This window comes from Nansenia antarctica, assembly GCF_963989245.1.
Source record: "Nansenia antarctica genome assembly, chromosome: 8".
NCBI classification, from domain to species: domain Eukaryota; kingdom Metazoa; phylum Chordata; class Actinopteri; order Argentiniformes; family Microstomatidae; genus Nansenia; species Nansenia antarctica.
This window is the reverse complement of record NC_137678.1, coordinates 54079488-54089487: the sequence shown is the minus strand read 5'-3', so window position 1 is coordinate 54089487 and position 10000 is coordinate 54079488. Positions and strand designations below refer to the sequence as shown.

General features: G+C 47.9%; 1 protein-coding gene across 1 annotated transcript in view; it reads right to left on the bottom strand.

Annotated features, from left to right (window-relative positions):
* Nucleotides 1–10000, bottom strand: part of wnk1b (WNK lysine deficient protein kinase 1b) — a gene marked incomplete at both ends in the record, with an annotated part of 128647 nt that overhangs the window by 57966 nt on the left and 60681 nt on the right. The window contains 1 exon segment of the mRNA XM_080538521.1: nucleotides 1905–1993. Coding sequence (XP_080394647.1) covers nucleotides 1905–1993 — 89 coding nt within the window.

Here is a 10000-nt window from a genome sequence, read left to right as displayed (position 1 = left end):
GGAAGATGGGGAGTGACTCTGCAGTTCTGACAGCCGTGGGAAGCTCGTTCCACCAGCGGGGATGAAGAGACGAGTCCGGGCAACGTGACTGCCGCATTGGTGTAGAGGTTGTGGGGCCAGTCGGCCAGCAGAGGTGGAGGAGCGGAGTGAACGGGCTGAAGTCTGGGGGGTAACCATTGCTTGCAGGTAGGCTGGGGCTGTTCCTTTTGCTGCCCTGTAGGCAAGTACCAGGGTCTTGAATCTGATGCAAGTGGCTATCGGGAGCCAGTGAAGGGTGTGAAGGAGGGGGTTAACATGAGAGAATTTGGGGAGGTTGAACTCCATACAGGCGGCAGCATTCTGGATGATCTGCAGAGGTCTGATGGCGGAGGCGGGGAGCCCGGCCAGGAGTGCGTTGCAGTAGTCAAGGCGGGAAATGACCAGTGACTGGGTCAAGAGTTCTGCAGGAGCGTGCTGTCGCTTCGATGTCTGCAATGTCTGCACACGATAGGCAAATGTCTAGGATCACTCCAAGGTTCTTGGCTGTCTGGGAGGAGGATACAGTAGAGTTCTCCACTGTGATGGAAAAGTCTTGGAGAGGGCAGGCTTTAAGGTTGTTAAGGTTGAGCTTGAGGTGGTGGGCTGACATGTAGAGATGTCAGCGAGACACGCAAAGACATGTGTTGCCACATGCAGGTCAGAGACAGGAAGAGTTGCGTATCATCTGCATAGATGTGGTAGGAGAACCTGTGTGAGGAGATTACGTGTTAACCCATGTTAGAAGACAACGATCCTCTCCAAGTCACCTGGTATGAGCGACCCGCCAGGTAGGAAGCAAATCAGGAGTGTGCAGTGCCAGAGATGCCAAGTTCTGAGAAGATGGAGAGAAGGATCTGGTGGTTGACTGTGTCGAAGGCAGTGGACAGGTCCAGGAGAATGAGAACAGAGGAGAGGGAGGAAGCTTGAGCAGAGTGGAGGGCAAGGAGAGCAGTCTCAGTGGAGTGCCCAGCCTTAAAGCCGTATTGTTGGGGGTCCAGGAGTTTATTAGAAGTGAAGGACAGAAGGGATACTGATTTGTAGTTGTGGACAGAAGACGGGTCAAGGGTTGGTGTCTTGAGGAGGGGCTTGACTCTGGCTATCTATCCGGCAGCTGGGACAGATCCTGTTGATAAGGAGGTGTTGATTACGGTGGTGAAGAAAGGAAGGATGTCAGGAGATGTCAGGGTTTGAGGGAGCAGGTGGTTGCCCACGTAGATGTGATCAGTGTAAGAATCTCATCTGGGGAAAGGGGGGGAAAAGATGATAAGCCAGAGACTGAGTGTAGTGCAGATGGTCCGGAAGGGGTGCTAGCAGTGTTGGTGGGAGGAGTTGAAAAGGTGCTGCCAATGTCATCAACCTTTTTTTTGAGGTAGGTGACAAAGTCATTGGCAGACAGGGAGGAAGGAGGAGCGGGAGGAGGTGGGTTGAGGAGTGTGGAGAATGTGGAGAGCAGTTCCCAGGCAGAAGATTGTATTTTGGAATGGTAGTAGGACGCTTTAGCAGCTGATGCAGAGGAGGCGTAGTTGGAGAGGAGAGAGTGATAAAGGTTTAGGTCATCAGGGAGGCTGGTTTTTCTCCATCTCCTCAGTAAGGTTGGAGGGTAACAGTAAGGTTGGAGGTATGGGAGGATCTGGTGAAGACAAGGTCGAGCTGATTGCCTGCCTTATGAGTCGGAGGAGAGTGGGACAGGGTGAGGTCGAAGGAGAGGAGAAGCTCAAGTACTCCAGATGAGAGAAGTTTCTCTGACTGGATGTTGAAGTCAACCAGTAGTGCGAGTGGAGTGCATGGGAATGCTCCCATGATCCCACTGTTGTAGAGGAGGACCAGAACACACCAGGAACATCTACATCCACTACGTGTGTGTGTGTGTGTGTTCTGTAGCTCACCTCTCATCTTTGTTCTGACGGATACATCCCTCGATGATCTCCTTCACCTCAGGGATGGCTACCTTGTCAAAGCTGGCCGGTTTCACTCCCTGCAACACACACACACAGGAGACGATTAATTCCACAGTTTGTGCGAGCGTGCATATCACAAGTGTGCGTGTGTGTGTGTGAGTGAGTGCGCGTGTGTGTTTCAGGAGCCTGGGAGGTCTAATCAGAGACACAGCAGTCATTCCATTCCCCAGGGGTCAACTCTCCATCTAACACGCACGCACGCATGTCGCACGCACACACACACACACACACACACACACACACACACACACACTCACACTCACACTCACAGGCATGTGACAGCCTTTGACCATGTCGCACACACACACAGACGCACGCACGCATGTCGCGCACTTTCCGGTGGCGCTGCTCAGTAGCGACCCGGGCTGCCTCGCTGCTGCCGCGTTCTGATGTTTGTTTGTTTTATCGTGTTTTTAGCAGTTTAACGCTGTGTGAGCCTGTATTCATACCTGTGTGGTAACAAGATGATGGTTTTAGCAAGACTACTGTTCATTATTTTTATCGTCTGGGAGCTTATTAAACAATGTCGCTCCATGCCGTCGTGTCGGGAATCCACGCCGGCGTTCCTCAGCTATCCCCGTGATCTACTACTGCTGCTGCGCTCCACCGACACACCTGCTCCCCAGCTACCGAGGGAGCTGTGGGCTCGGCCTCCGGACCACCACGGCCGCAGACTGAGGAGGAGGGGGAGACGCGGAGGGGTGAGACAGCGAATGCGGAGAAGAGCGGACAGGCCACCTCTGCCTTCTATGGTTCTCTGCAACGCCCGTTCATTGAAGAACAAAGTTGACGAACTCCGATGCAACACCAGAGCCCAACACGAGTACCGCGACTCGTGTCTGCTCGTTTTCACCGAGACCTGGCTACAGAAAGACGTACCGGACTCGCTTGTGGACCTTGAGGGCTTCTCTCTCGTGCGCTCCGATCGGAACTCAAACTCCGGGAAGCGTATAGGAGGCGGCACCTGCGTCTTCATCAACCAGAAGTGGTGCTCTCAATTCACCACAAGAGAGTCTGTCTGCAACCCTGACATTGAGCTGGTATGTTTAAGCCTCAGGCCCTTTTATCTTCCTCGAGAATTCGGGAATATTGTACTATGTACAGTCTACATTCCACCGAGTGGTAATGCTGCTAGAGCTGCCAGCGCGATAGCAGACTGTGTGCACAGACAATTGAAACGCACTCCTGAAGCACCTTGTTTTATTGCCGGCGACTTTAATCACTGTAAGCTTGAGTCTGCGCTGCCTGGATTCACGCAGTATGTTAAGTGTAACACGCGAGGTGAACGAATCCTTGATAAATGCTATGGCAATGTTAAGGACGCCTACACTGCCAGGGCTAAACCCCCGTTAGGTAACTCCGACCACAATGTTGTCCAGCTAATTCCCACGTATAAATCTCTGCTTAAAAGTAGCAAACCCCAAGTTAAAACAGTTCATGTCTGGAATGATGATGGCATTGAAACCCTAAAAGGCTGCTTTTCCTGTACCGACTGGGACCTCTTTCACGGTCTGGACCTTGAAGAGGCTACTGACACTATTACAGATTATATAAAGTTTTGCAGAGATAACGTGCTACCCCTGAAATCTATAACTGTGTACCCTAACAACAAATCCCATATCACGAAGGAAATCAAAAAGTGCATAGTTCAGAAAAGAATTGCATTCAGGAATAAGGATCTTTTGGCCATGAGGAACATCCAAAAAGAACTGAATCACAAATTAAGGGGGGCCAAGAGGAAACAGAAAGAGACATTTGAATCCCACTGCTCTTCTATGAACACTAAAAAACTATGGGACTCCATGAAACATATGACTAACATGGCCCCAGCTAAAAGGTGCCTTAGTGTCCTAAACGAGGGTGAAAAAGCCAATGAACTTAACCATTTTTATGCCAGGTTTGAGACTGCCGACTTCTCGATGGAGCAAACAGTGGCTCTTCAGGCGCTGCCTGAGTTGGAAGCAAGTATCACCATTGAGCAGCGCGAGGTACAGAGACTGTTCGCTAACACCCGCCCTAGAAAGTCCTCTGGACCGGATGGCATCTCTGGGCTCATGCTAAAGTCCTGCAGTGAGGAGCTGGCTGAGGCCTGGTGTCCTATCTTCCAGAAGTCTCTGGACTCTCACACTGTTCCGTCCATCTGGAAAGACGCTATCATTATTCCTGTTCCTAAGAAGGCTAGCTGCAAGGAAAATAATGACCTGCGACCAGTCGCATTGACATCTGTTGTAATGAAATGTTTTGAAAAATTCATTATATGTAAAGTGAAAAATGCAGTCAGTTGCTCTCTGGATCCTTTTCAGTTTGCGTATAGATGTAACACAGGCACAGATGATGCAACCTCAGCCATGGTGCACTTCATATCTAAGCACTTAGAGGACCCTACCTACTATGTCCGACTCCTATTTGTTGATTTCAGTTCTGCTTTTAACACGATACAGCCGCACCTTTTAATTGAGAAGTTAAATGGGCTTAATGTCCCCCCCCTCATTATAAAATGGTATCACTCCTTTTTAACTAACCGCACACAGCGGGTCAGTGTTAATGGCACTCTTTCGGAACCCAGAACCATAAGCACTGGTGCTCCTCAGGGTATAGTCAGTTCCCCCGTGCTCTTTACTTTATACACAAACGAGTGCAGAAGCACCTACCCTAGCAACCGCATCATAAAATTTTCGGATGACACTGCCATCCTTGCTTTAATCAAAAAGGACAGTGACCTAAATGACTATTATTCTGAAATCCAGAGGTTTGTTAAATGGTGTGATGTTAACTGCCTGGTTTTAAATGTTAAGAAAACTGAGGAGATGGTGTTCGACCCCAGAGGTGTTGGGGACCACAGGCCTGTGGTCATCCACAAACAATCCATCTCTCAGGTCGCCTCTTACAAATATCTTGGGGTTTTCATTGATAACTCACTCACCTGGAGCACTCATGTAGACAGCCTTTGTAGCAGATTACAACAACGACTACACTTCCTACGCCGCCTTAGAGTTCATGGTGTTGACCCAAAATTTATGCTACTTTTCTACCAGTCTGTCTTAGAGAGTCTCATCAGATACGGCATTACATCTTGGTTTGGTAACCTATCTGTAAAACTAAGGTCCAAACTGGTCCGACTGATACAGACTGCATGGAAGATCATAGGGGTGAAAGACCACTCATCCCTGCAGTCTATTTTTGAACAGGCTACTCTCAGACAGGCTAGTAGAATTCTCATGAATCCCTCCCATGTCCTACATGCAGAGTATGAACTGCTGCCCTCTGGGAGGAGGTTCAGAGTCCCCCGCGCTAGATTAAATAGATTTAAAAATTCTTTTATTCCCGTTTCTGTTAAACTTTTAAACTGCACCAGATGAATGTAACTTATCTTGCTTATCATTTTATTTCCACTCTTGTTTTAATCAGGTCTGCCTTCTGTTTGTGTGCTAATATCCTGTATTGTCTGTTGCTCTTTGTTGGCTGCTGTGGGGTGTAAGCCCAATACAAATTTCCCAGTGATGGGACAATAAAGTGACTCTTGACTCTTGACTTGACACACACACACACACACACACACACACACACACTCACACACTCACACACACACTCACACACAGGCATGTGACATCTTTGATCACATCAACACAAACCATGAATATCTTGGGCTATGCTAATCAGATCAAAGCCAAACAGCTCGGAGTTCATCATCATAGTTCACCGAGACAATCTGATTGGCTACAAAATGAATCATTTCTGTGTTTCTGGTGAGTAATGTCACCCTCAGCATTCTGGGACGTCTGCCATCTGGGCCACATTATTCCTTATCCCCACCTCCACCAATCACTTTGACCGATAGCGTCTCTAATCACATGACTGAGGAGAAGAGCAGGGGTCAGAAGTAGAGATGCCCCGATCGATCGGCCAGCAATCGGAATCGGCCGATAGTCAGTAAAAATGTAAGATTGGGGAAATCCGACAATGCTTTCTAGTCGCCGATCACGACAACCGATCAATGACGCAAACAACGTGAGCCCATTCATTGTCGCATGCTCATTAACCCAAACGAGCCACTCTCACATGCTTGTTAAACTAAAATATGTTGGCGGTGTGTGTGGTGTTATGTGTTTATAACATTAGGACTCCAGTTCCCAGAGAGTTGAGCATGCGCAGTAGTTGAAGACACGTGAATGCTAGAATAGAAATACAAACATAACAGTGTGGAAGTACTATAAAATGTGTGAGACAGGTGTCACACATATGCCATCTGCAAGGATAAAATCTGTGCAAGGATAAAATACCTTGTAGGGGAGCTAAGGTAAAATCCTTCAACACAACCAATTGAATAAGGCACTTGAAGTTGCATCACGTAGTGGAGCAGGGGCGAGTTTGAAAAGCTGACCACGGAGAATGAGAAGAAAAAGGCAGAGAAATGTAGGCCTAGGCCTCGCTTTATCGGATGCTCTAAATGTTAAATGTCTCTTCTACAGTCTTTAAAAAAAAAAAAAAAAAAAGCCTATTAGTATTAGGCTACTATTTGATCGGTATCGGCAGATATTGGTCATAGATTATTGGTGATGGGTATCGGTGGCAAAAAACGGTATCGGGGCATCCCTAGCCAGAAGAAGAACTGCCTCTGAAAACCACAGCTAGTACATCCAGCACAACAACAATCACAACAACAACAACAACAAATTAAGTCCTCCCGCCAACTCCAGCTTTGTTAGTCCGGTCTGCCAGGACTGTCAGAACCTCTCTGACCACATAGAACCAAACTACCTGTCAAAACACCACCCAGGCGGAACACAGAGAGACAGCAGAACACACAGAAGAAGGAGAGAGAGGGGAGAAGAGGGGGAGAGAGAGAGAGAGACAGAGAGGGAGAGACAGAGAGGGAGAGACAGAGATGGAGAGACAGAGAGAGATGGAGAGAGAGAGAGACAGAGAGAGATGGAGAGATGGAGAGACAGAGATGGAGAGATGGAGAGACAGAGAGGGAGGGAGAGAGAGATGGAAAGACAGAGACAGAGAGAGAGACTTACCGGCGTTGAGAGAGAGATAGAGATGGACTAGTCTGATCTAACCTGGTGTACAGGATGTCCCATCTGTCCTGTCCTGCTCCGCATAGCTCTCTGCCTTTCTGTTTACCAACTATCATCCATCCCTCCATCCATTCCTCTAGCCCTTATATAACCTCCCTTCCTCCATCCCTCCCTCCAACTCCCCTCTCTCTAAGATTCCTGAGCCAAACAAAGTTAGGAACGACGGGCGAGCTGATGGAATTAGGGAGGGAGGGAGAAGCATTCCAATAACAAGGAGATTAAAGCAGCTCGTTACGGCGCTCCTCCGCAGGAGACTAGCCTCGGGAAGACACGCTAGAGGCTAGCTTAGGAGGAGGGGAGGGAGAGGAGGAGGAGGAAGAGGAAGAAGAGGAAGAGGAGGGGAAGGAGGAGGAAGAGGAGGGGAAGGAGGAGGAGGAGGAAGAAGAGGAGGAGGGGGGGAGGAGGAAGAGGAAGAAGAGGAGGAGGAGGGGGAGGAGGAAAAGGAAGAAGAGGAGGAGGAGGGGGAGGAGGAAGAGGAAGAAGAGGAGGAGGGGGGAGAGGGAGGAGGGAGAGGAGGAGGGGGGAGAGGGAGGAGGGAGAGGAGGAGGAAGGAGGAGGAAGAGGAGGGGAAGGAGGAGGAGGAGGAAGAAGAGGAGGAGGGGGGGGAGGAGGAAGAGGAAGAAGAGGAGGAGGAGGGGGAGGAGGAAGAGGAAGAAGAGGAGGAGGAGGGGGAGGAGGAGGAAGAGGAGGAGGGGGGAGAGGGAGGAGGGAGAGGAGGAGGAAGAAGAGGAGGAGGAAGAAGCGGAGGAGGAGAGAGAAGAGGAGGAAGAGGAGGAAGAGGAGGGAGAGGGGAAGGAGGAGGAGGAGGAGGGGGAGGAGGAGGAGGAGGAGGAGGAGGGAGAGGGGAAGGAGGAGGAGGAGGAGGGGGAGGAGGAAGAGGAGGAGGTATGGGGGGGAGAAGAGAAAAGGTGAAAGGAGAGAAGGCGGTAATTAGAGCCGTTAACTCAAGCTGCGAAGCGTCTGGTGTGTTTGCGGGGTCGTCTGATTGCTACCCAGGGTTTCCCTCAGGAGAATTCATCTGTCTCTAATCGCCCTTAAGGGATTACACCTACCCTGAACACCATCTACCCTGAACACCATCTACCATAAACACCATCTACCATAAACACCATCTACCATAAACACCACCTACCATAAACACCATCTACCATAAACACCACCTACCATAAACACCATCTACCATAAACACCACCTACCATAAACACCATCTACCCTGAACACCATCTACCATAAACACCATCTACCATAAACACCATCTACCATAAACACCATCTACTCTGAACACCATCTACCCTGAACACCATCTACCATAAACACCATCTACCATAAACACCATCTACCATAAACACCATCTACCATAAACACCATCTACCATAAACACCACCTACCATAAACACCATCTACCATAAACACCATCTACCATAAACACCACCTACCATAAACACCATCTACCCTGAACACCATCTACCATAAACACCATCTACCATAAACACCATCTACTATAAACACCATCTACCATAAACACCATCTACCATAAACACCATCTACCATAAACACCATCTACCATAAACACCATCTACCATAAACACCATCTACCATAAACACCATCTACCATAAACACCATCTACTATAAACACCATCTACCATAAACACCATCTACCATAAACACCATCTACCATAAACACCATCTACCATAAACACCATCTACCATAAACACCATCTACTATAAACACCATCTACCATAAACACCATCTACCATAAACACCATCTACCATAAACACCATCTACTCTGAACACCATCTACCATAAACACCATCTACTATAAACACCATCTACCATAAACACCATCTACCATAAACACCATCTACCATAAACACCATCTACTATAAACACCATCTACCATAAACACCATCTACCATAAACACCATCTACCATAAACACCATCTACCATAAACACCATCTACTCTGAACACCATCTACCATAAACACCATCTACCATAAACACCATCTACCATAAACACCATCTACCATAAACACCATCTACCCTGAACACCATCTACCATAAACACCATCTACCATAAACACCATCTACCATGAACACCATCTACCCTGAACACCATCTACCATAAACACCATCTACCATAAACACCATCTACTATAAACACCATCTACCATAAACACCATCTACCATAAACACCATCTACCATAAACACCATCTACCCTGAACACCATCTACCATAAACACCATCTACCCTGAACACCATCTACCATAAACACCATCTACCATAAACACCATCTACCATAAACACCTTCTACCCTGAACACCATCTACCCTGAACACCATCTACCATAAACACCATCTACCCTGAACACCATCTACCATAAACACCATCTACCATAAACACCATCTACCATGAACACCATCTACCATAAACACCTTCTACCATAAACACCATCTACCATAAACACCATCTACCCTGAACACCATCTACCATAAACACCTTCTACCATAAACACCATCTACCATAAACACCATCTACCATAAACACCTTCTACCCTGAACACCATCTACCCTGAACACCATCTACCATAAACACCATCTACCCTGAACACCATCTACCATAAACACCATCTACCATAAACACCATCTACCATGAACACCATCTACCATAAACACCTTCTACCATAAACACCATCTACCATAAACACCATTTACCCTGAACACCATCTACCATAAACACCATCTACCCTGAACACCATCTACCCTGAACACCATCTACCATAAACACCATCTACCATAAACACCATCTACCATAAACACCATCTACCCTGAACACCATCTACTCTGAACACCATCTACCATAAACACCATCTACCATAAACACCATCTACCCTGAACACCATCTACCATAAACACCATCTACCCTGAACACCATCTACCAT